Below are 27,306 nucleotides of genomic sequence, written 5' to 3'. Positions count from 1 at the left end.
TGACACAAAGCACCAATGCTCAGCTTTGGCCACTTGATGGCACCAGTTTATAGGATGCAGCTCTTAGGTGGAAGTGACAAAGAGCAGCCTGTGCCAGCACATGGCTCATATCAGGGTAACAGACTGAATTAGCTTAGTCATTCGCTAAGCCTGCACATATAAAAGGCAAAAACATAACACTTGCGTTACTAACTCTCTCCTCCTGAAAGAGGCTGGAATCTTGTGACCAAAAGGGGCTGCAGCCCCAGAGTCTGCCCTGATCATTAAAATAGAAAGGTGTCACGTGCCTGGGGCACAGGCAACAGCCTCAATTAAAAACCAATCTCCATTAGAGGGACTTAAAATTCTCCAGGGAAATAAAATTTACATCAGCTTAATTTTGACATGTGCCATGCAGAAGCAACACTATTCCTTCTATCTACAAGACTCAGTGCCAGCATTAACCTCCACTGAAGGAAAAATTTTGACTGCAGTACTCACCTGCCACAAGCAATCTGGGATACTTCACTGCCCATCAGCTCAAGAACTCTTCGGGGGTTCACTTCATCATTCATGGAATCGTGTCCCAGTTGCCCGCAGGAACCTGCACCGAACGTGAACACCCCTCCACTCTGTTAGCAAATCAAACAGCACATTCTCCATTTAGGACCCATATCCCAGCAGCATCTCTGATTCCAGTTTCACTATGAGCTCAAGCTTAAGCAGAGATTGCTGGGGATTCCAAAGAATTCAGAAAAGAAACTTGTGTTCTGCTAGTGTAGCTTCCAAATAGCTACCTACCTTGCTGCTCATCAGAGTGTCAAAATTATCCCTAGGTATGCCTACACTACACAAGCTTCTCCCCACCATTACCAGATGAGCCTGAAATCTCAGTAGGTTTAAACACGGTTCAACAGCACCCATTTCCACTACATTACACGTGCACCTCTTGTCAGCTGCTGTTCAAAAAGATTGTGACCTTTTTCCTTGGACAAGAGTCCCACTCTCTGGTCCTGTACAGTGGCTTTCCTAAAGGAATCTCAAAATCAGCTCTTTCAGTTCAATCTACAGCGGCGCACACTAAGGCACCAACCCAGGAAGCAACACACCTAGGAAGTGGCTGGGGTAAGGCAAGAACTGAATACTCATCTTCCAAATGCTAGTCCTATCCTCTACCTACTACACTACACACTACTTGGAAGCAGCAGAAGGTTTGAAATTGAAAACCTCTTGTAAATGCTGTGAGTGCCCGGTAACCCTCTGTTTAATAGCCCATTCTGACCAACTTGCCTTTTCTTCTGAGGCATGGTAACTCTGTCTTCCAATACAACATGATGGTCACCCCACTGCATATTTGTTTGCTTGGGTTTTTTTTTGCTCAAAGCTCATTTCTTTAAGTGATTCACCTGAGTTTTACTCTTCATTGTCACGGATTACTAACATCTTCATCTTAAAAACAGCAATGGTTCATGTTGGCAATGAATCTGAGAATAAATTATAAGACTACTTTCCATTTAGTCTCTTTTACAGGTGACAGATAAAATAAGGAACATGGATTTGTCCTTTTCCACCATTTCCTAGGAAATTAAAGTGAAACCTTCAGGCAAGACAGCAGCAAGGGTTCCCAGCTTTGGGAACTTCTTTACCTTTGTTAGAACAGCTGTGTGTTCCTCTCCACAGCTGATGTAAACAACCTTCTGAGACCGCAACAGCTTCACGTGGCAAGGGGATTCTCGGTCTGTGCAAAACAAAATAAAGGAGCCGTTTCATAAACACAGTCCTAAATGCCTAAGAAAACCACCAGCGGTCTGATTTTTGGACATACTCCACAACTCAGGCCACAATGGAAGTTTTAACAAACACAGAAAAAAAGAGAAGATCCTTAATTACTTCACAGTTGCTTTCCCCTTCCATTTTTAACAGATTTGCCCTGGTTCAAGAAAAGCTGGATAAAGTGAGGACACGAATGTTGAGTATCTCATATAAACTCAACCTGCACTCGCAGTGTGGCACAAATGACTAGCGTAAATGAGCTACGTCCACCTTCAGCCTCATGCTCCGTTTCAGCTTTTCACTGATGACTGCTAACATTTGTTTCCAAGACCATTTTTAAACCTTTTTCTCATACAAAACAATCCTGACGTGGGAGACAACAGTGCAGTGCACATGACAGCTAAATCCCAAGGTGTATTTAAATGCCTAGTCTTCCTTCTGTTGTCATCCTTTAAGAAGATCCTCGTACTTGCAAAGGCTAATCTTTGCCAACAGTTAAATGATGCTTTCCTTCACTATGACATTCTAATCACCAGGGCTCTTCCAAGGATGAATACACTAAGCAAAGTTATACGTTTTACTGATGTAAAAAATAAAAACAATCATTTGCGTTTCAAGGAGCAGCGGGCACCCCAAAACATTTAGACAACAAAAGGAACAGCTGCTTCCTTTGGACCAACAAAATATCAAGTTCCTACCTATAGAAGCTGGTCATTTTTTAAGACTCTCACTCAAGGATTTGACAGGCGCTTTTGTTCTGTGTAGCGAAAGGAAAATAGTCACTTTTTCACGGATTTAGAAATGAGAGCAGATTTTTTTTTCGTTTATTTTGTTCTGTACTTTAGAACTCTCATTTTCATTTTGACCGGAATTACATTTATCTCTACAGCATAACTGTTCCAGTAACAATGCTGCAGAATACTCATGCTCATAATTTTTGCTGTTCATGTTCACTGAGTATAATTCTGTCTTCCCATGACTCACACACCACAAAAGCCAAGTATTTACGACAGCACCACTTACTGAGTGTTAGCAAAGTATGATCTCTGGCCAACACAGTTCCACAAGCAGATGCCCCTTCTGTTTTTATTTAAGATAGCCCCCACGTCAAAGTAAGCCTTCTCATATATAAACTGCAGCATTTCTAACAGTGTTTTGTTGAGATTAGAAGCATCTATCTGCCATTCTACAAGGAAAGAACACAGCTGATCTTATACTAGGTCAACACACAGCACAAGAGAACAGACCTGGAGCATTTCTGAGAGGGTGCAAAATATGTTACAAGTCTTACAACTATGTTTTATATTCACAAAAGTGCAAAGCAAGGTGAAATAATGTTTAATACATTTGAGCATCCTGTGCTAAACTACAGGCTGTTTTTGAGTAATTGCTTTAAATATATGTTTCAGTTGGTAGAGTGGATTGTCAAATTGCATCATTCCATTATACATTGACAAAATATGAGCTAGTGCTTTTCTCTTGCAACACAGTGTTTATAAGCCCCTACACAATCTGACATTTATAAATATATACACCTCTTGTACTCACTCATGCAAACTAAATTATCCATGCATGCCATATATCATATCTATCTATACACAGTAACTTGCTTAGATATCTAAAGCTACTCAGAAACTACACAGAAAAAGATGAAGAGATTGATATGAAACTCCAAAGAAAATCTTTCATTTACTCTTGCAAATAGTAGCAACATATATTAACAACAAGCCGGGGGAATTTGGGCTTTCCAGTCTAGTTGTAGTGTCATATCCACTCCTGAAGCCTTTATTAATCAGTCTTCAAGTCTGTTGATGGCTAGGCTTCACTGAACATGACCACGCAAAAAAAAAAACAGCATACCACTGGCCCTGTGTGTCTGAAAGCATGTGCAACCAATAAGCAATACAATATTTTACTATAATGAAATCATTTGCGTTGCCATCATTTTGTAGCATACAGATGCTCACCAGTCAAAAACATGTTGGCAAACCAGGGGATGGGTTCAGTCTCCTGCTCCACTTGGAGAGCCTTTGTTTCACATCAACTTCAAACAAAGTATGGACACAGTGTTTTTGAGGGAAGAAGAAAAGAATCAAAACACTTCCTTGGGCATCTGCATCTTGACATACACATTTCAAAGTCTTTTTTTTCTCCTTTTTTTCCTTTGATTTTCATTCCTTCATTCTGACTAACAAACACAGGGGAAAAATTTGTTTCCTAAGAATGAAAACCCACCACCAGAGACTGCCTCTCTGCCCTCTCCTCCCAAAGGAGCTACTGAGGTCTACACATCTGCTCAGTAAAAACAGACTGCCAATAAGGAAAGAAAAGCAGCACTCAGCCAAAAAAAAACAACTTTCCTTCACCTAGGAGCACAATTTTAATACCTCGTTCATCACTTAGTCCCAGCTGTCCTGAGCTGTTCTTCCCCCAGCCAAACACAGCTCCTGAGAGAGAGAGGGCAAAACTGTGGGCTCCACCTGCAGCAACCTGGGCCAAAGGGATCCCATCAAGAGACTTCACACGCTGTGGACTTGCTTGGGAGGGACACTCTTTCCCCAAGCCCAATTGACCATAGCTGTTCTGCCCCCATGTGAAGAACTGGCCATCTGAAACAAGAAAAGTGAGAGAACCATGAATAAAAGCTGGTCAACAGAAAAGCAAGTTTGTAAAAAAAAAAAGAAGTACTAGCGCTGGGGGCTTCTCTCCAACCCAAACCTGATGATGGAAAAATCAAGCAAGACGTTCTTTGCTAAAATATAAGCCCTGTCTGAAGCTACAAGGTAAATACACAGATGTGTAACTAAGTGCAAAATACAAAATCAGACTGCTGTAACTTAAACAGTGTAATGAAGAATGGTCCACGTGTTGCATTCAGAAAGGGAACAGCCAAGGATAATTTTGACGCAAAGGAATTAACTCCACACATTTGTCTACAAGGGCTGCTCTGAAAGTTATGCCTCGTCTTTTATTACGTTGGCCCACAATGTCAGAGGCAGATGTCGGTGGTATGGAAGGAGAGGTTGAAACTTCCTGCCGATATTCCCTTACATTTTGCTGCAGTGCAACAGATGGCAGCAGAGGGGCACTCTGACAAAATGGTGCCTGACATGGAAGTGTGTATGAAGCAAAGCTGAAGAACTGAATTCCTCCATGCAGAAAAAATTGGATCCATTGACATTCATGAACACTTGCTGAACATTTATGGAGATCATATCAAATATAATTATTGTGCTCTTTGTACCTGCTGTAGTTTCCATGAAAATAAACAGGAGGCATTATTTTTGGAGTGACCTATGTATATCAAAACTGAAAGCTTTTAAGCGTTCTTGCCATCATTCAATAGTGAGGGAGTGGGTGGCCTGCGTGTAATGTCTCCTTTCTACAATATATGTGGTATCTGATCTTTTTCATTGTCTCCCATTTGTCCTGAGAGCAGTTGAGACAGGGATGTCCTTGGAAATATGCCATCTTGGACATGGAGCAAAACAAGAGCAGAAATCTCAGTAATAAATAATGAACACTACGGTACCTGCTGCCAAAGCCAGGCAATGCCAGTTTCCACAGGAAATCTGCAGTATCGTCTGTTGGTTCAGTTTCTTTATCAGCCTAAAGAAGATGACATTATTTTAGAATAATCATCTACAAATACAGTATCAAATTAGGTGAAATTAGCATTTCCATTTGGGTGCTTGTTCTAGACAGACATACAACCTGTGGTTTTGAGAAGAGGAACAGAATCTTGAAGGTAATACTAATCACAGATGAAAATCTATGAAGAGCTTTAGACATCAGACTACCAACTCCAACTATTTTTACTGCTATAAAGAAGACCCTAGACATCTGAAAATGGTGAAAAAATCTATTACTATTCTTTTTCAGGCATTGACATTTTTCGTGTTATTTATGTCAGGGGCACAGAATTTTCTAAGAGGTACAGCACCACAACCTCTTCGTTGCTTTGCACAGAGAATAGCACATCAAGGTTCAAGTTATTTCACAAAAAATGTTAATTTTTAAATGGCATTATCGCACTATCGCCTGTCTCTCTTTTTTTATATCAGATCTGCCAGCAAGTAACCGGCTTTCTTCCCACAGAGCCCTTCAGATCAAACAAGCGAGTATGCTTTTGCATCTGGAACTCTTTTCCTTTAAATACCATCCCATGAATGACAGCCACCCTAGACAGGCGTCCCAAACCTCTTCCAGCTCTGCATTGGATACATAGTTGTAGCCAGAATAGGAGACAGAACAAATCTGTTATTAACATAGCATGATGGAACATCATTAACTACAAACAGACCGGTTATCTTTATTATGGTAGTGAGTGGAGGCCTATAATCTGTGAACTGCTTTGGACGAAGGAGCCTTGGTGTCTGCCACTGGCCCCAGCACCATCTATATCACCTTATTAACACTGTTACTGCTCGAGACAGGTAAGACGCATTAAGCAAGTCAGTGAAGAAAACTGAGCACTTCCCTAACATTTCTGAGCAACATTCACTATTCAGAATTGCAATGGGCTGGTTTAGCAGCATTGCTGATAAGCAAGATACAATACAAACAATGAAAGAGTTCCAGAGCCAAGGCGCCAGTCCACCTGTCCATATTTTTCGCCCTTTCTTGAAATGTGGCTCCTATCTCAGAGATCTTCCTAGGAGTGCAATACAAACGTATCACACAGCATTTCTATTTTGGAGTCCTCCCTCATGTACCTTCTGTCCCACAGAAAACAGTCATATTTTTCATTGAGGAAGCTGAACATGCTCTAACTTTCTTCTCTGTACCACAAGCACCGAAGATCAGAAGAGCTGTTCTAACTGTACTTCTTCAGAATTTGTCTAGTACTCAAGGAGTGCTGAGAGGGAAAAGGAGGCAGTGTCAGGCTTGTACTGGTACGTGGCAAGTGCCCAATTACCAGCCCTCTGAGCAAGAGCAACACTCCAACCAACTCCAGGCTGGAAAGTGAAAAACCCCTGACACAACACTTCCAAGTGTGCGCCTTAAGGAAACCTAAAACACTTAAAGATTTACCTTGGTACTGTCACTGCATCTTCTATAGTGGTGAGGCCCAGCTGTCCATCGCTGCCTGCGCCCCAGGAGAAGACCTGGCCCTGGTCGCTGAGTGCCACACTGTGGGACTCTCCACAGGCCACATGCACTATGTGCTGCCCTGCCAGGGCTCCAATTAGTTCTGAGAAAAAAGCAGAAAAACACTTCCATCACATGACTCATCTCATATCTACGTGCAGACAACAGGTCAAAACTAATCCGTAAGCAAAGCCTTTCAGATAGGTTCAGTGATGCTCAATTTAGTTATAAAACACTTCCCACACAAGGAAAGCGCCAGACTTTACTGAAAATGTGTAGCTGCTGAGTTCTTCCAAAGCCCTGACCTGTAAATCAGGGGATAAAGGCAGGTACAATCCTCAAGCACAACAGTCTACACGCAGCCTCACAGATACATGGAATCAAACAGACTTTCCAGATCTGATGTTTTCTAACTCAGTCTTGATGTAGGGATCAAGATGGACTCAGAAGTTTAAAAACCCTGTAAAACACATTTGACATTCCACACCTCATAAGCCTAATGAAGACAAGTCATCCAAAAAGTTAATCAATCCAGTTGTCTCTTGCTTTACTACCTGATGGATGAAAACAGACATGTTACAACACCCCTGGTGCTAAGCTTGGAACAGGTCGAAACCTATCAACCTATCGCTATTTCTGTCACAGTCAGAAGCTCACAAAAAAAAAGTCATATAAAAAGCAAGAGGACCTTACAAGAAGGGTAAAAGAGAAAAAAAAATCTTCCTCTGGAAGACAGCCCACAATTTATTATGTCATCTTAAGCAACTGAAATAAGTTTGACAACTACTCTTACAACATCAACAATCAAATTTTATTCATTATACAGAGTTCTTATAAACAAACATGAAAAAGTCCTGTCTTGCAGCAAAGCATTGGAAATGGTGCACACCTGATGGAAGAAGTCCTCAAAAGCCAAACAGAAGAAAAGTTGGAATTTTTTCTTCCCTGAAAAAACATTTCAGTGTAGACAAAGAAAGATTAACTCTGAACACTACATGGCAATTATTAGTTTTATTAAAAGTCCCATGCTGATGTCCCACTTGTCATTCTATGAAATGACACCCCACATCAAGGGCACCTAGACATGTATCATTAACACACTTCGTACCAAAATCTGTATACAGATCAATTTAAATGTCTTAAATCAATTTAAAGGGCACAATTCCTAGGCACTCCTAGGAAGATTTGCCTTCTAAGTCCTGAAGTCTGAAAACAGGAAGTAAATGAAGCCTTAAAACATGTTACAGGAGAGAAAGGTGACAATTCTTCAAATACATATTTTCTAAGAGAACAAAATGCTATTTCAGTATGTGCTTCCTTTCACTCATTTAATAGCCACAGAGGCACAGTTCATATGCAGTGAGCCCACAACACTCTGTAAGGCCCTGAGGCATGGGTCTGTCTGCCTCCCCACCTTCCAAATCATCTGCTCGAGGGCTGTATGAAGGGCATTTGCTAGCAAAGTCTGAGGCAAAAAAGTTGTTGAGTACCTCAGCCTTCTCCTTGTCCGCTGTTATGAGCCTGCCTGTATTGTTCACTAGGGGGGAAACATCTTCTTGGACATTCCTTTTCTGGTTGATGTACCAAGGCCTTTCTTGCTCCTCTTTGCCCCACTTGTGAAGTTCAGCTCCAGTTGGGCCTTGGCCTTCTCGACCTCACCCCTGCACAGCTTAGCAGCATTCGCACACACTTCCCAGGGTACATGTCCCTGCTTCCACTGCATGTGCATTTTCTTCTTGCTCTCCAGTTTGACCACCAGGCCCCAGTTCAGCCATGATCTCTTGCCTTCCTTTCCTGACTTCCTGCATCTGGGGATGAAGAGCTCTTGTGCACGAAGCAAAGCCTCCTTAAAGACCCGCTTCGCTCCCTTGTCCTTGAGGGCAGTTTACCAGGAGGTTTTGTTGACTAACTCCCCGAAGAGCCGGACGTTGGATTTCCTAAAATTTACTCTTTGTCCCATATCCCTCAGGAGTGTGAACTTCACTATGCATGATCCCTACAGCCCAGACAGCCTCCAATCCTGATGTCACCGAACAGTTCACTTGCACTGGTGAGCAGCAGGTTAGGGTTAGAGTAGGGTTGTCTACTACTTTGCTGAAGAAGTTATCCTCGACGCATTCCAGGAGCCTCCTGGATTGCCTACAGCTCACCGTGCTACTTTTCCAGCAGATGTCAGGGTGGTTGGAGGCCCCCAGCAGGGTGAGAGCCTGCAACTGAGATACCTCTCGTAGCTGGAAAAAGGCTACATCAACAGTCTCCACTTGATCAGGTGACCTGTAATAGACATCAGCCACAAGGCTCTCTTTGTTGCCTTGGCCTCTAACTCTCACCCATAATTTACACATAAGCATCACCTGGTGGCTTGTTTTATATTCATTTGCATATATAATTTAGGGATCCTATTTTTAACAATGAGCTCTAAACAACCAGCACCTTCAAGGACCAGTCAAGGTCAATCACAAACAACATACAAGACATCTCAAGAGCAAATGTGGCTATGGTCTCCTCCTCTCAATGAAAGACAAAAACATCATATTCGTTACTGTCCCTGATGGGACTAGAACACCCTGGGGAGATGGCAGAAGACTCTTTTGATGACCTCCTATCTCTTTCCCATTTCTAAACACGAAGTGCTTTGGTGGTTGGTATAAATTTTTGTTATTTTTCAGTGTGTCACAGCATTATTATTCTTTCCTTAGAAATGATGCATCACTGCGCTCAGATGAAGGGTGCAACAAGTTAAGTTTGTTCTTGGTATTGTGACTTTAGTACAAAACTGAGCAGAACAAAACCCTGGGAGCAATCGGGAAGGGTTGCAGGAGCTGTGCAACAGTGTTTCAACATAGCATAAAACTCAGAAAAACAAGTACCAAGAAGTACACACTGACCCAATCTTTTATTTCTGAAGCCATCAGCTGTTTCACTACAGCACCAACACTCGGAAATCATTCATCAGTTCTTCATATCAAGAGGAGTTCCCATTTTCACTTCTCTTTTCTGTCCATTTTCTGTCAGCATAAACAGACATATCAAAGTTTGACTTCTATTGATCTTAGTCTTGTCAGATCTTACCATAAAATAAAAATGGACTAAAGATTGAGGTCTAGGCAAAACTCCTTCAGGGCTGCACTGAATCATGACATGGATGGTTCCCAGGGCTGTTTTCTTGCCTGTCTGTGGATTGCAGGCACACTCCATCCAGCAAAAGCTGAAAATAGGTAGTACAGATTTTTGTAACACAGCTCTGACAGTCAGAGCATTTAGTTTTGTCATGGTTTTATGATTTTCGGTTATTGGTACTCCACATCATAACATCATGTAGTGAGTGTACCTGGTTCTCAGAAGAGAAGGACTACTGCATCGCCCACGGTACTTTGCTCCTCTGTTACCATTTTCCAGCCGGAGGGAAAAGATAGAAGCTCGCAGTATAAAAACTTGCGGATCACGAGACCTCGTCCCTTTTTCCGCCGTCTCTCGTCTTGGCAGCACCTCGCTCTCCAGCCGTCTTATCGTCGGTAGTAGAGTAAGGCCTACCTTGATTTTGGGGCATTCTCTCTCTCAGTATTGGATTTATCAGCTTAAATTGTAATTATATTGTATTATAGTGTGTTGTTTTGCATTCCAATATCTTATTTTAGTAAATTAGTTTGTTTCTCCTCAGATTGTTGCCGCTGTTCTTTGCTCTCAGGGCCATCTCCTTACCCTTTTCCCCTTTTTCCTTTTCCCGGGGTGTGGGCCCGTGGGTCCCCCGTCCCCTTCGTCACGGAACTGGGCCGAACGCCCGTAAACCGCTGACAAGTTTGAAAGTGCTGGACACTGCAGTAAAGCAAGGCAAAGACTGAAAAACCCATCTTCAGACCATAGCTTCCCAATTTACAGAAGAGGGCTTATACTTTGTCCCCATGACATTGAAAAGCTACACTACAAGATCTTCAGTGTCTAACACTACTGGAAGCGCAAAGCACTCAATTATGTGGCACTGGTTGGGATGTACAGGCAATGAATGATTGATCACAGTCTCCTAGTAAGTTTATCAGAGTGCTGGTACCTTTCCAACACATAGCTTCCAGCTCCTTGCAAGACAACCTTTTGCTAGAGGATGTTCAGCCATATGTGTACTGTGATGTACGTGGAAAGCACCAGATGGCTTCTCCTGTCTGAAATCAATGGAGAGCCCTGAGGTGACACGTTCAGCGGCAAAATCTGGATTTCTTCCCTAGTGAGAAAAAGCTGATGCTTGGAAGGGTTTCAAGTGATTTCAGCTCTCTTGGACACCTACCCCAAATTCCTCATGTCCTCCTCAGCTTGACAACAGACATTTGTTCATCCTGAGTGTTTCTCTCTGTGTGGGACAACCAGGCCCAGCCAGCGTGGATTCATCAAAGGCAGGTCGTGCTTGACCAACCTTGTGCGAAAACAAAGACTAATCCCCCACTTTGACTAACAAAAGACCATGGGACATGTGACCAAGCGGTTGTTACAAGGGTATAAAAGGTTGTAAGCATGTAAAATAAAGTGTCTTCCTTCTGCACTAGCAACAGAGTTCATGCCTCAATTGCCACAAATGGCGCCTGAACAGGGACCTTGTATCAGGGTCAGCCTCGGGAAAGAATCAGCTATCAAGCTGACCGGTGCCAAGGAATAAGGGCCGCTGGAAGGAAGCGGGACCCAGAAACTGCTGGAAGGAAGCAGGAGTCAGGGCCGCTAAAAGGAAGCAGAACCCAGGGCCGCTGGAAGGAAGTGGGACCCCAGAGAAGCTGCTAGAAGGAAGCGGGACCAGGCAGCCACATTCATTTCTGCAGGACAGAGGTGAGCAACGGGGAACAATGGGATCAAACGTAACAAAGAAACAGGAGGCGGTTTGCAAAATAATGGAAGCAATTTTGCAGAAGCACCACGCTAAAGTGGAAGGCTTTGATTTAAGGCGACCTTTGGTGTGGGTCTCTCCTAACGTAGAGGGAGTAGTTGGGGCTGCGATTTATGACACAGAGTCGTGGGACAAAGCGGGATTGAGGCTGTGGGATGCAGCTACGCTCTCTGACCCTGTCGCTAAAGACCTTTGGGGCCTGGAGATTGGTTTTTGAGTCGTTAAAGAAATACGCGGAACCCACCTCACCGATAGAGCCCAGTGCTCCTCTTGTAGAGGGGGCCACTGCAAATGGTTGTGATAAATCTATTAGGCTCAATTACAAGGACAGTGACCCTTTAGATCCTGGACCAGTGAGTCCAAAGAAGGAACCAGACTTGCACCCCTCCGATCTGGGTATCGGCAGAGGCAGGGCGGGAGGGGGATTCGAGCTCGGCTCCCCCTATACCAGTAATCTGTTGGGCTCTGTTATGAAAAGTTACACTCTTTGTGCTCGTGATTGCAAGATCTTGGCACCACTGACTTTGGCAGGTACTCAATACACGCTGTGGATGGGCTTTTGGAGAGAATCTGCACAACAAATGGTGATAGAGAATACACTCTCCAACACCACAGGCCAAGACACCTCCCCCTCGAATAAAAAAAAGTCAAGTTACTTCTACAGAGAAGGCTTACAGAGGCAACTGGGCTGTGGATCTACTTAGTGCAATTACACTGCAGCCAGTAACCAGCGTCAAGCAGTGCAACGATTACCTCAGGGAATTTTACACCCAGTCAACTTGTTCTTTTCCCTTAGCAGCTCAGTGATACAAGATGTTAAATTTGTTACAAGAATTTTAATGTTTCTGGCTACTAGGATTTTTGTATGATTTGCTTTATGACTTGTTTCTTCATGTATAGCAATATTTTTAAGTTTTTGCCATGCTATCAAGAGTACACAATGGTGTATGGGAACTGCTGAGTCACAGCCTGAACCACTGATTGAACACCTGGAGGAAAGACCCAGTCAGCCCTGGGAGCACAGGTGAAGGCAATTCACCTGTGTGACTGGAAAGGGTAGAGCCAGGCTCCACCCCTCTTAGGCCTCATTTAAGGGTTGACTGCCACTGAGGAGGGATCTCTTTTTGGATTTCTCTCCTTGGTGGAAGCTTTTCCCTGTGAACCCAGAATCTTCTGGTACAGGTGAGCAATCTGCTTCCCTTCCTTTGTAGCACCTTGCTATTGTGCTGGCTTCCACCTCTTTTGTAACAACTTTTCCATTGTATTGGCCCTTCCAATTGCTACAAATGGGAAACTGACTTGCTGTTCAAAATGTGTGATTCCTTATTTTAGAAGTGCTCAGAAGCAGATATACAAAATAAGCTACATGTCAAAACCTCATGGGATTGGTTTGATGGGTGGCTTCAAGGTTTATACAACTTTGTCGAAATGAGGGGAGGCAATGTAACTCTTGAGGGTGAAGTGGCGCTAAACAAATTTCTCTTGTTTATATTTAATGTGACCATATAGAAGTTCTGTACTGTTTGGAGGCTACCATGACTGTGCCCTTCGCTTGTGATTGCAACAACACTGAATTTGGGTTTTAGTGTGGGAGTTTAGTCACAGCAAGACATAGTTTCAGTTTACTGAGATTGCTGTTTGAGTTTTCACAAACATCGTTTATCTTGATTAACATCGATGGATTTTACATAACAGTGGATGTGTCTTTAGGTTTTTGCATGCTTGTTGGTATGTATTCCTTGTATTATATTAAGAAGGCATTCAACCAAGTGCTTGCTGCTCAAACTAATAGAGAAGGGGGAGATGTGGGAAAACAAAGACGAATCATAGAATTGCCTGGGTTGAAAAGGACCTCAAAGATCATTGAGTTTCAACCCCCCTGCTGAGTGCAGGGTCGGCAACCACTAGACCAGGCTGCCCAGAACCACGTCCAGCCTGGCCTTGAATACCTCCAGGGACAGGGCATCCACAACCTCCCTGGGCAACCTGTTCCAGTGTGTCACCACCCTCTGAGTGAAAAACTTCCTCCTAATATCTAACCTACACCTCTCCTGTTTGTTTAAAACCATTCTCCCTTGTCCTATCACTATCCACCCTCATCAACAATTGTTCCCCCTCCTGTTAATGTGCTCTTTTCAAGTATTGGAAGGCCACAATGAGGTCTCCCTGGAGCCTCCTCTTCTCCAAGCTAAACAAGCCTAGTTCCCTCAACCTTTCCTCATAGGAGAGGTGCTCCAGCCCCCTGATCATCTTGGTGGTCCTCCTCTGAACTCATTCTAAGAGCTCTGTGTCCTTCTTGTGCTGGGGTCCCAGGCCTGGATGCAGTACTCCAGATAGGGCCCCACAAGAGCTGAGTAGAGGGAGACAATCACCTCTCTCTCCCTGCTAGTCACTCATCTTTTAATGCAGCCCAGAACACAGTTGGCCTTCCGAGCTGCCAGCACTCACTGCTGGCTCATGCCCAGCTTCTTGTCCATCAGGACCCCCAAGTCCTTCTCTACAGGGCTGCTCTCAAGGAGTTCTTCCCCCGGTTTGTATAAAGATGAGGGATTACCCCAGCCCAAGTGCAGCACCTTGCATTTGGCCTTGTTGAACCTCATTAGGTTCACATGGGCCCACTTGTCCAGCCTGTCCAGGTCCCTCAGGATGGCTTCCCTTCCCTCCAATGTATTGACTGCACTGCTCAGCTTGGTGTCATCTGCGAACTTTGAGAGTGCACTTGATTCTATCATCTATGTTATTGATAAAGATGTTGAAGAGCATGGTTCCAAGACTGAGCCTTGGGGGACACCACTTGTGACCAGCCTCCACCCTGACATAGAACCACTGATCGCAACCCTTTAGTTGTGATCAGCCAACCAGTTCTTAACCCACCGAACAGTCCATCCTTCAAATCCATACCCCTCCAATTTGGACAGAAGAATGTGGTGAGGGGCCATGTCAAAGGCTTGGGAGAAGTCCAGGTAAATGACATCAGTCGCCTTTCTCCCATCCACTGATGCCGTCACTCCATCATAGAAGGCCACCAGATCGGTCAGGCAAGATCTGCCCTTGGTGAAGCCATGCTGGCTGTCTCAGATCACCTCTTTGTCATGTATGTGCCTTGACATGTCTTCTAGGAGGATCCGCTCCATGATCTTCCTGGGCACAGAGGTGAGGCTCACCGGCTTGTAATCCCCCTCTCTGACTAACAAAAGACCTTAGGACATGTGACCAAGCGGTTGTTACACAGGTATAAAAGGTTGTAAGCACGTACAATAACAGGTTTTTGTTCTGCACTAGCAATGGAGTCTGTGCCTCAGTCGCCACACAACCTGATCTTCTATGATCGAGTGACCCACCTGGTGGATAAGGGAAAGGTTGTTGACACAGTCTACTTAGACTTCAGCTAAGCCTTTGACATTGCCTCCCACACTATTCTCCTGGAGAAGCTGGCAGCCCATGGCCTGCACAGGCACATTCTTTGCTGGGTAAAGAACTGGCTGGAGGGCAAGGCCCAGAGAGTAGTGGTGAATGGAGTTAAATTCAGCTGGTGACTGGTCACAAGTGGTGTTCCTCAGGGGTCAGTACTGGCGCCTGTTCTCTTCAATACCTTTACTGATGACCTGGATGAGGGCATTGAGTAAGCCCTCAGTAAGTATGCAGATTACATCAAGCTGGGAGGAACTGTTGATCTGCCTGGGAGTAGGAAGGCCCTACAGAGGGATCTGACCAGGCTGGATCACTGGGCTGAGGTCAATGGGATGAAGTTCAACAAGACCAAGTGCCAGGTCCTGCGTTTTGGCCACAGCAACCCCAGGCAATGCAACAGGCTTGGGGTAGAGTGGCTGGAAGACTGTGTAGGGGAAACAGACCTGGGGAGTGTTGGTTATGCTCAGCTGAACATGAACCAGTGGTGTGGCCAAGAAGGCCAATGGCATCTTGGCTTATATCAGAAATAGTGTTGCCAGCAGGAGCAGGGAAGCAATCATCCCTCTGTATTCAACCCGAGGAGGCTTCACCTTGAATACTGAGTTCAGTTTTGAGCCCCTCTCTACAAGAAAGGCGTATAGGCTCTGGAGCATGTCCAGAAGGGCAACAAATTTGGTGAACATTCTGGAGCACAAGTCTTTTGAGGAGAGGCTGAGGAAGCTGGGACTGTTTAGTCTGGAGGAGGCTCACGGGAAACCTTATTGCTCTCTCCAACTACCTGAAGGGAGGTTGTGGTGAGGTGGGGGGTCGGCTTCTTCTCCCCTGTAACTAGTGATAGGACGAGAGGGAATGGCCTCAAATTGCATCAGGGGAGATTCAGGTTGGACGTTAGGAAATAATTCTCTGAGAGAGTGGTCAGGCGCTGGAATGGGCTGCCCAAGGAGGTGGTGGAGTTACCATCCCTGGAGGAGTTCAAGGAACACTTAGATGTTGTACTGAGGGACATGGTTTAGTGGTAAATATTGGTGATAGGTCGACAGTTGGACTGGATGATCTTGGAGGTCTTTTCCAACCGTAGCGACTGTATGTTTGTTCTGAAAGGAAAGGGCTCACAGAGTTAAGACGGGTGCTATGCACAAATAAGAAATAGATGACAGCAGAAACATAAAGGAGGGGGAAACAACTGTTGAAATGCCCCTGGGTTACATCTCAGCAGCTGGCAAATCTGAGGACAGATGAGCTATTTGGTGGCATTGCCCTGTTAACATAGTCCATATCCACACTGAGAATGTCTAAGCACTGTGTGACTAAGCTGTGAAAATAACAAGCGTGATCTACAATATTTTCTTCAGAAGACAAGGCAGTTCAATGCTTAATGAGATACCAGCAGTGATCTAAACTTCACCCTCATGGTCTTTCCGTTCCCTAAGAAGTGAAAAGATCTAGTAATTCTTACATGAAAGGAGATCAGCTCCCTTATTGGGCTTGTTCAGCCTGGAAAAAGAGAAGGCTGAGGGAAGACTTCATTGCAGCCTTCCAATATTTAAAGGGAGTATATAAACATAAGGGAAATCAACTTTTCACATAGGAAGATAGTGACAGGACGATCTAGCAGCTAGCAACCCTGCCTGTCGCAGGGATTTGGAATTTGATGATCCTTGAGGTCCTTCTCAGCTGAGGCCATTCTACAATTCTTTCGGAGATAAATAATAGTAACACATTCATCCATCTAATAAGGTGACACTCATAGCGTTAGCACTTATGGACACCTGATCCAACAGCCAAAAATCTCCACAAGAATCCTGCTACTGCATTCAACAGGTACCCCATGAAAATGATAAAAACACTACAGCCCAAATGTATCATCTAATCCTGTCAGCACATAAAGGAAGCACAGGAGTCAAGACAGCTTCTGTGGCTCCATTCACGCGTCCCTGCTGCTGTTTGTCAGCAGTAACAACAGAGGATGGCTCAGAGAAAGGCCTGGAGGATAGCTTCAGGAACACACCTTGGTGATGACAGAGAGCCTTTGCCGAGGTTAGGTGCATGACACAGAACTACCATGCTGACAGCACAAGTCTCTGCATGCACAGGTGGGGGAGGCATTCAGCTCTGCACCTGCACAGCACAAGAGCAGACACTACCATGTCCCCAGCAGCACGCTGCAGAGATGCTTCTGCACATGGAGCTCCTGGCTCTGCTTCTAGGCTGTGAGTAGAGCCGCCCTCTCCTTCTGCCTGCTCTTCTCACCTGTGCATGGTAACCCATTTTTGCTTGGTATGGAGCAAAAGCTCTGAAATAGGGAGCAAGCAAATGTTTACATCAGCATGCAACTTCCCATTACTTTGGTAACCTTATAAAGGCAAAAGAAAAGGGAACCAATATAAAATTGACAGCTCCATTTTGAAAGCAGCACTCTCATCTTCTAACGCTGCAAGGAAGAGAGATCTTTGATTTCTTCCCCGCACTTCTCCCCCAGACGTAGCACCACCTCCTTCCTAGCAGCCCTAATGCAGACACATGCAGTATACACACCGGTGAGGGCTTAACAACCCAGAATATCTCCAGCCTATCCTTGGGGCTCAAGTCAGTGCTCTAGGAGGTAAGACAGGAGCTCACTCTTACCGACCCACTGTGCTCAATCCTGTAGGCTACTCTTAGCAACTGGATAGGTGCTATTTAGCCATCTTTTTATGTTATTGGAGCAGTTCTGCACAGCAGGACATGTTTTGCCTTCACAGAAGCATTTCATATTTCCTTCCTGAAGGGAGACTAGATCTTTTAAGTGCACTTGGCAGCCCCAGGCTTTAAGGAGGGTAGAATGTTCAAAAGCGCCTGGTGTGCTCCTTACTTAGTTCCTGCTTAATTCCATCCTGCAGTGATTTGCACAGGAGCAGAACAAAGCCACACTAGCAGAGTGCAGACTCCAAACAGCACATTTGTCCTTGCTTTCAATGACATTACAATCAACTGCACAAGTACTGCTTGAGAAGAAGTCTGCTGATAGGGAAAGGGAGGAAATTAACAGTCTTATTAAACATTTAAAAAAGCATTTTTATTTATTATTAGGATTAATAACTTTCATAAGTACAGCAGTTTGATATAATTTGAACACACCATCTTTGGGGATAATAAAAAAAATGTTTATAGGGTACAAGCTCAAGTCTAACCTCAACTCATAAATTCATGAGACAGCTTTTAAAGAAGGCTCTTCCTGAAAACATATGCTTTAGCAACAGTACTTCAGAAATAAAAATGGAAGGCGTTAGCTGAAAAACTGATCTCACAGCTTGCTCCTGGATGTAGAGCTAAACTAGCCTGTCATCCCAGGCTGTAATTCACTTTTTTGTTTTTTTCAGAAGACAAATTGGTCTCAAAATGGTAAAAGGAATAGAAGTATCGTGTTCATATGGGGCTCATACAAGTGACACATTTGAACACTCAAGTAGGACACAAATATTACCACAAGCCTTGGGAAGTGGGAAATATTTCATTGTGTTTCTCGGTTCAAGGATGTCCAATTTATTCATTTAACAGAGGGTACCCTGCACAATGGGCATGTCAAAGCCCAAGGAATTACATAGTTCACAGGACAGAAGATCAGAAGCGTGCAGTGATGTTACGCTGAAGAAATACAGAATAATTGCATGTAAGATTTGGAGGGCATTCTGGGAAAAGTACAGGTGCTCTTAACTCCATTTCTTCTTCAGGAGCTTATATAGGCAGTCAGCTGCTTATAAGGCAGGTCAGGTGTTAAGAGTAAGCATTTCTTCACAGCTCTGCTGCAGGAGCAGCTGTTTTCAGCTAGCAGCCAGAAGTGCCTAAAATATTTTATTTCTGAGAAGTTACATACAGGCCGAGCCTCAGCTCCGTGCTCAAAGGGGGACAAAACTGCCTCATAGCTTTTGTGAAAAGCCTATCTTGTGGCATTTCCTGGCTCTTCTTTCAAAGCTTGCATAGAGAAAGGAAAGCAGCGTAAAATTGGAATGAGTGCTTGATACACCAGTAGGTCATGCTGCCAATCCAGAGGGATCTGGAGAGGCTGGACCTGCTCACTTCTATAGCTGCTTCCAACAACCACAAGATCTGCCACTTCTCCTACTCCTGAACAACCCGGGCCTCCCACATGGCCTCTTCCCAGCCAGGAAGAGGTGAAAAGAGGAAGATCCATACGGACAGCCCTTACAAATAGGTCACACATCTGAATTCTCAGTTGTTACGTGGTTCACCATTAGGTATACCACAGTAAGCATCAGTGCTTCTGAGCATTTTAGCTCCATGCTGAAGTTCAGGGCAAGTGCATTTACATCTGAAAAGTATAAGGTCGCTGTGTTCAGAGCAATCCAGGTGATCCGCATCATCTACTGAAATTTGACTTAATGACATTTGTCGCCGCCGCAGCTGTGAGCGGATAGATTTCACAACATAAACTGAGGCAATGCCACCCTGCATATCTGCATCTACACAAGAAATTTAATGCATGTTAACACCTGATGATGCTCAGGAAATTAATGCTAACTCAGGCTGATTCTGCACAACAGTCAACTCAACTTGTTACCAGCAGAAGTAACATCAGAGGAAAGGGCACTTCCAGAAGAGAAGTCTCTACTGACTCATTCAGTGGAATGCACTCACTCAGTTATTTCTGTTCCCTGCAGTGGAGAGGTACAAAAATCGCCTAACCAGTTGTCATTCTATCTCTGCATTACATCCTTAAGCTCAGCAAATGTGACAATAAACACAGCTTTTTAATTAAGGAGGGTCTCTCATTTCAAAAGGTGCTAAAGGACTGCTCTAAGAGGAGCTACAGAAACAACTGACATAGTATCTTCCATGTAAACAGAAGGCACCATGACAAAAAAAAAATATATATATATATGGAATGTACAGTAAGGAAAGAAAAGCAGCTGAAGTTTTCAAAAGCACTCACTGCAAATGTAACAACTCTTCCCCACTTGAAGTCATTTGTAAAACCTGCAAGCCTTCAAAGGAGAAGAGGGTTAGACTAATGTTCAGTGTACTGCAGAGTCCTAGAATGCTACTGAAAAGCAGGTATCATCTTGGGTGAAAACCATCTCTAATTAAACAACATGATCACATACTCTTAAAACCACTGACTGAAGATCTTAGCATACTGACTCCTTAAGTCTCTCACACACAAAAAAGCAGGAGAACAAACAGGAAGCTTCCTCCTTGAGCACAGACCAGGACAGGTACCATTCAACCTCTTTGAAGTCATTGAGCATTTTTATACACCCTTCAAGAGATGCAGGCCTCCGTATGCCTTCATGTTACTCTCAAACGCAGCCAAGCCATGGTAAGCATTCTCTAAAGCACATAGGAGGCTCTGCAGAGTATGCCCATACGGGACAGTCAGTTCTATGTCATATGGAGCAGACAAAGCCCGCTTCCAGCTGCCCCCATTGTCTAGGCAGAGCCAAAGCATGAGGCAGTAAAGCCACAGGGCCTCAAGTTCACACTGCAGAGGTGAGAGCAAAGCAGCTGTAAGATTCCCAGTTCCACACGTTCCCCCAGTTCCCTTCCTTAGAGGCATACTAGAAGCCTTCCATCACCTTCAGCGGCTCAGGACCCTCCGTCCTGCACATACCTCTCCCCACAACTAACAGAGGGTAAGAAACGTGACCTTTCGCATGTTCCCAATGCCACAAGCCAAAGTGGACCGCCACAAGCCAAAGTGGACCCTCACAAGCCATGTGTGAGATGGGACTCTCCTCCAGTTTATTGTTATTAATGAAGCTGCTGTGGCAGTTCACCATGAGCTAAAAAGGGAAGCTGTTCCTTTATAGCACATCCCTCCCACCTGCCCTAGTCAGCAGAACTCTGTCACATATGCAGCCTGCAGTGCTCTGCTGAGGGAGAAACACACATTTTCACATGCATGGTCACAGCCTCCTCAGAAACCAGCACTGCAGGAACTCTCAGAATGAATGGAACATGTAGGATAACAAGGAGTTGGTGTCACATCCCGATTTCTTTAGTTGTCTGGACTGCAGGAAATGCAAGAAGACAAAAAGTCTAGGTTAGCTCCTCTAATCCTGCAGCCAACATCTACCACCTCACTACTGAGAGAAAAGGACAAAAGACACTCAAATCAGTCAGGTCAGATTTGCAAGTATACACAATATCCACTGCTCTTCATTTAGTACATCTCCTATATTAGTGACAAAATAATAAGGTGGGCTACAGAAGCCCCAAGCCTACAGAGGGCAGCCTACGGTTTGAGTAAAGATGACTCCTCATTGCTCTAATTACTCATGGAGGGATTTCTATTATGTAACAGAAACAGAGATACCAGTGTTTGTGTCACATGCCAAAACCAGTAAGTTAACGGAAAGCAAACTGCAAGGCCAACATTAGAAAAAAAAAATCCATAAGAACAGCTTCAGGGTTTACAAAAAATAAATACATTGCCAAACTACTCTCTGCTCTTGGTGCAAGGATGCAACCCAGCTGGAAAGAAAGCAGATGACACTTGCGGCTCACAGCCCTCTCTTCCCTTTTATAACAGAACACCTTAATGTCAAGTAACAAAACATGACCCAGCACCATCTCCACTCTGCTTTTTGACACATTTTCCAGACAAAGTGAGCAGACTCGTCTCGCCACCCATACTGCTCAGCTGTAGCTTTCCAGAGGCAGCACATACAATCCGGCATCACTGCCTTACTACACTAACTTTGGCTCTGTTGACTGCTCCAGCTGTATGGCAGTCAGCACAAAGCAGCTTCCATCACATTCTCGGCCCACCAGCCTCAGCCAGTTAGAAAGCACACACAAAAGGCAGATTTACCTGGCTTGCTTCCTTCACTCTCATGTCCCAGCTGGCCTTTGGTGTTCAAGCCACAGGTGTACACTTCCCCATCTTCCAGCAGGAACACTGAGTGGTTTCCTCCACATGCCACCTCCTTGACATTTCTGTCATGAATAAATCCATACACCTGTGGTTCAGGAATGATGACCTGGAGGTTGCTACCTATCCCAGGTTGTCCAAAAGATGAGTAACCCCAGCATAGCATTTTCTCTTTTTTCAGCAAGTCATGTATTCTTCCTGGAAAGAGAAACAGGGGAAGGAGCATGGATGAAGCAAATACTCAACAAGTAATCCTACACAAATGAGCTGCTCTGAGCAGGAGGAGGAAACAATCAAAAAAAAGCTTCGCCTATATGACTCTCTTGCTTGTAGACTGACAACAAGAAGGCATTTCTACCATTACACGAAGAGGAGTCAGGACAGCTCAGTCAGGTACTGAGTCAGCACCTTCAAGCACTGGCCACCTCCAGCTCGAGGGCAGTGGAAGCACCCTGAAATCCTGCAGACCCAAGCAGCCCTGTGTTATTTAAAGCAGGACTGCATCATTTCTGATAAACTCACATTAAGAAGCAGTTGGAATAACTTAACACATTCCTCCAACCTAAACGTGCGTGCATTCACATGCACACATCCCCAAGCTTCACCAAGAATTTCCAGTAAAAAGCAGTTCACATAGGGAAGCATGCTGTCAGCTCAGCCTCTGACAGCAACAGATAAAGCTCTCATGTCGCTGCCTTTTGAGCTGTGTTCAGTTAAACTCAGATTTCAGAGAAGGCAGCAACATGGGAAGGGAAAAAACAGAGCAATGTGCAAGAGGACCATCTCATTGCACAGTCTGAGCTTAGTAATGACAACAGCTTTCTGAAATTTAATAGCTGGGGAATCAGCCCTCGTTCCAGAATCATAGAATAGAATATCCCGAGTTGGAGGGGACCCACATCTGAAAGATTTTAGTGACACTTCCTTGTGCTCCCATCCTCATTATGTTTGGGCCATTTGTTAAACATGCTCTATTAATAAGACATGGAGAATTCCTCTGCTTGAAATAGGAACTGATTAAAGCCTTCCTTATTTTGTAAGCAGAAAGAAAAGAGAGCAGAGGAGAAAAAGAAAGATCTTAGACTTCAAGCCTTATGACTCACCATGGCGAGTTTTAAACTAAGGCAATTTACTGCAGCAGCACTCGCAACGTCAGCACAGGATCTAACACCAGAGGTAACCTCTGAGGCATCACCGCAGATTCCTCAGGAAAAGGAGATTTCCCCACTCAGACAGGAAACACACGCATGCAGCTCCCAAAGCCTGGTGCTAATTCAAGCTGCATTAGCCATAAAGCCTTCCATAATCTGAGCCCTAAGCAAGAAGTGCTTGTCTCCTACCAGCTGCCCTCACCCGTGGCCATGTGCTGTCACCAGGTGCACTCACCTCCACCAATGTAGGGTCAAGCCAAGGGACTGCTTGCTACGGTCTCCTACTAGGTGCTCCAAAGCATGCATTGTAACCTACTTACTTCTAACAGCCTCTATTCCTTTCAAGCACAACTCAAATCATCCACACTTCAGGACTGTCACTGGCCAGCTCCAAATCACCCCCAGTTCATAAAGCAGGAGGTTACAGGGCTCTGTTAAGCCGACGGCTGCGCTCAGATGCCCTTGGCACATAAGCCCAATGGAAGTCACCACTGGTTACTCTACTCCCAACACCAAGAATAGGGACACAGTAACACCGAAGTCATGCACGTGCTTATGTTTTAAATGACACAACAGCTATATTTATAGAGAACTTCATAACCTGCCTCAAAAAAGCCTGCCACCTCTCACAGCCTGAGGAATTACCACCTTACAAAAGATAAAAGCAGCTTCACAGTTAAGAGCAGCCCCAAAGCTCACACTCTCTGTAAGGAGATGCTGCCTCAGAGCTGAAGAGATTTTACCACTCTACCACTACAATGACACTGTACATCAGGAGATAAACAGTAATTTAGGATGCCTTTCTAGAAGAGTTTCTGAACAGTCTGCTCCTACACAGGTCCCAGTCGTCTTTCCAGCTGCTAATTTCATTTAAAACGCTAAAAATACTTTAATTAATTAAATTACTTGTGTTCATTTTCCACATGAGAAGTCGCTGTACTGAGCAGGGGGAGATGATAGGTAAGAGATGTTTTCTCCCCCTGCTAAGACACGACTTGAAGCAGCACCCCTTCATGTTAGCTGTCAGATTTTTCTGAAGCACCACACATTTCACCATCCCTAGAGCTGGCAATGAGGCGTGCCAGACCCTACAGAAGATCAGTTCTGCAAAGCATATCCCTCCAGTCCCACTCTCACATTCTGCAAGTATTTTGCTGATAAATCCACACACAGCTCTATTCTGAGGGGACAGAGCAGCACTCCCCACTCAGGAGAGAAAACCAACACAGCCACTTTCCACCACAGCATATGGGCACACCCAGATGTTTCCCAAAGGCCTGGTATGCCATGTACTTAATTTCGTTATTCTGAAGACATAGCACATTTTTAAAACCACGACTGCTTTAACGTTCGGGTGGATTTTTTTCCCCCCCGCAAACGCAGAAGGCAAAGCCGCTTCAAGTCTTAATGCATCATACATTCATGGAGGGGCAGCGTCCTGAAACACAAAGCTTCAAATGAAGCTTCACGCTTCGTTTCCCATTCTGGCCAAGGCAGCAACTCAGCCAGCAGCGCTCCTGTACCAGCACGGCCCCGCAGCGACGGGATCTATCGCTCCTCGCTGTCACCGAGCCCCTTCTCTTCCTCCTTCGGCCGGCCCGCCGCCCGGAGCAGCGCTGAGGAACGCAAGGCGCGACGGGGAACGAGCGCACCCGGGAGCTGCGCACTTCTCGCTGCCCTACACAGGAAGCCGGCCCCAGCCGACAGCCTCCTCCGCCCGCGTCCCGGCCCTCACAGCGCACGCCCCGCGGGGACAGGGCGCCGGCTGCGGCATTCCGTGATCGTGCTCGCGCCCTCCCCAAGGGGCTCCCCCGCAAACCCAGCACGGCCCGACCCCCACCCGCTCACCTGCCGCCGGCCCCGCCGCTGCCGCCGCGGCGACGAGGAAATCCAGCCCCCGTCGCCGCCCGCGGGTGTAATGGCTGCGCACGGCCAATGGCCGCCATGGGGCGGGACGGCGGGTGGCTCCCTGCGGCTGCCAGGCCCTTCCCACAGCGCGCTGTGAGATAAATTTCCGGCGCCTGAGCTACTTGGCTGCTCGGGAGTCCCGGCTTTCTGGATTTTAACGCGTTCCCCTTCCCCCCACTCTCAAAGGAGTGCGTGCGTCTCAGGCAGCTCCCAGTGCAGGCTGCCAACGTGACGGCAGGCAGGTGAGCACACCGCGCGGAGGTCTCGGCAGGGGAATCTGTTGCTTAAACCCGTCGCTAGCTGCCCACGTTTCGAGTTCGTGGAGAGCTCTCAAGGCCGGTCCTCCGTAACTGTGTAAAATGGCAAGCCCACCGAGCTGAATTGTTTGTTTCCGCACACAGCTCCCTGAGGAGGCTGTTCCTGCGGGTAATTTCTTCGTGAGGGCTCCGTTTGATGGCACCACGGGCTTTCGCCGTCCCTTGTTTTCCGGGAGGAATCGGGCAGCCAGGGCTGCCATTGCTGCTGGCAGTGGCTGCCCCAGGAGGTCAGCGGGAGCTCACCCTTTTCTTCATGGCTTAGGTCATTCTGCTGAGGATGACCTAATCCTGCTGCAGGTTCGATAGACTTGTGATGCTGGTGTAAAGACTTCTAAACTCATGGCTGGCTACCAGGCTCACGCATGTTCTGTTTCTTCACATATTTTATAATAAGCATCGCTTGAGAAAATGAAGACACAGCTCAGTGCTCGAAGTCATTTCAGAAAATGACAGAGTCTGCTCCTTTGGAAAGTCTTTAATAAAAGCGGGGCTTATTTGAGGACAAATTAAAAATAGCCTTGAAAGGTACTCTGGGATTTAATCTCCCATGTGCTGTTGCATCATACGTGATAAGGAAATTCCTTCAGGCTCTAAATAAACCTATTATCATTTAATCTCCGATGGGTTGTTTTGAAATCCAAACAGAATACATCTTTCATGGACTTGCAGAGGACAGAAGATCACTCTGGACTTCCAAGCCCTAACAGAGGCTTAGAAAACCATTAAAAATAAATAAATGGATGAATGAGTGAAAGAATGAAGCAGCCAGAAGCAGGCTGCCAAAGAGCAGCAGCAGGCTAAGCTGCAACAGTAGACAGCTGTCATGGTGTGGTAGCATCAGCTAGGGGTGGGATGGTGACACTTTTCACATAGCATGGAAAGGAAGACACCTTGAGCAAATCACGCTGACCATTTTTTGTGCAGGCTGCCCAGGGCAGGGGCATGTGTCCCCTCTGTCCCATTGAGATGGCAGCTGGCATCCTCTGACCCAATTGTGCTACTCTTCCTCTCACCACTGCTTTGCACCCAGCTTCCCCACACGGATACATGCCCTAGCACCTGAGGTGAGAGCTTGCAGTTCTTCTACACTGCTTGCTATATTGCAACTTTCTTAATATGCGACAAAGTCCTTTTTACTGAACTGGAATTTCATGAAAAAATGCCTTTCCTAGGAAACAATTCCATTCCTAAAGAAATAAAGCACTAAGCCCAACAATCACTGCTAAAAAGGGTTTCTTTTTTTTTTTTTTTTTTTTTTTTTTTAATATGTAATAGGCATTTTGAAGTAGCCTCCCTGGTACCAGAGGCTCTTTATCTTCCTTACTGGTCTCACTGGTAAATACTATATTGCAGTAGTATTTTTTGCCTACTGAGGTATTGAATATTTCACGTATGTACCCTTGGGAAAATTATGTGTTCCTGGAATCCCTGTAATTCGAATATTCTTATACATGACAAAGGGCATCACTGCTGTGGTGTTTAGTCCATTTTCATTATGCAGGGTTTGTACTTTGTTTCATTGCAGACTCCCTGTGGTTGCACATGGAACAGGGCTTTGAGTCTATCAGTACACGTTTTTAAAAGCTCTGCTGCAGAGGTGAGACATCTAAGTGATAGTGACTGCCAAGGCCTCTAGAAAGCCTAGCTCCTGGTTTCGCTTTCTGAACTGAGGCTCAATCCTCTGGGCCTTTGAGAAAAGCAAAAAGAGGCCTGGAGACACATTTTTCTCAGAGACAGGCTGTGACAGTATGGAGGGAAAGGCTGCTAGAGCTGTCACAAGAAAGCTTTGAGCAGTGTCCTTGAACTGTACCCTGAGAAGTAGTATTAAAAATATATATTTTTTCTCTGCAGTTTCTGTACATTTCTCACCTGTCTTCAAACGACACGTTTCCAGGTGCAACCTGATCTTGCACTGTGAGTTTTATTGAATCTCCAAAC

At 45.2% G+C, this 27,306-nt stretch overlaps 1 protein-coding gene and 1 long non-coding RNA gene across 2 annotated transcripts in view; one reads left to right on the top strand and one right to left on the bottom strand.

Annotated features, from left to right (window-relative positions):
• Window positions 1-25,110, bottom strand: part of LOC110398826 (probable E3 ubiquitin-protein ligase HERC3) — a 46,883-nt gene extending 21,773 nt beyond the window's left edge. The window contains exons 1-7 of the mRNA XM_021396795.1: window positions 24,992-25,110; window positions 21,933-22,190; window positions 6,787-6,946; window positions 5,285-5,361; window positions 4,140-4,361; window positions 1,626-1,717; window positions 481-611 (exon numbers count right to left, since the gene is read on the bottom strand). Coding sequence (XP_021252470.1) covers window positions 481-611; window positions 1,626-1,717; window positions 4,140-4,361; window positions 5,285-5,361; window positions 6,787-6,946; window positions 21,933-22,158 — 908 coding nt within the window. The 5' untranslated portion in view covers window positions 22,159-22,190; window positions 24,992-25,110. The remainder of the gene's footprint in view (window positions 1-480; window positions 612-1,625; window positions 1,718-4,139; window positions 4,362-5,284; window positions 5,362-6,786; window positions 6,947-21,932; window positions 22,191-24,991) is intronic.
• Window positions 25,135-25,987, top strand: LOC110398829. The gene is made up of 2 exons (XR_002438650.1): window positions 25,135-25,293; window positions 25,453-25,987. It is a non-coding gene; the product is annotated as an uncharacterized LOC110398829 (long non-coding RNA).

Source organism: Numida meleagris, chromosome 4 (genome assembly GCF_002078875.1).
Source record: "Numida meleagris isolate 19003 breed g44 Domestic line chromosome 4, NumMel1.0, whole genome shotgun sequence".
NCBI classification, from domain to species: Eukaryota; Metazoa; Chordata; class Aves; order Galliformes; family Numididae; genus Numida; species Numida meleagris.
Note: the sequence above shows the minus strand (reverse complement) of the source record. Positions and strands in the feature narration are given on the sequence as shown.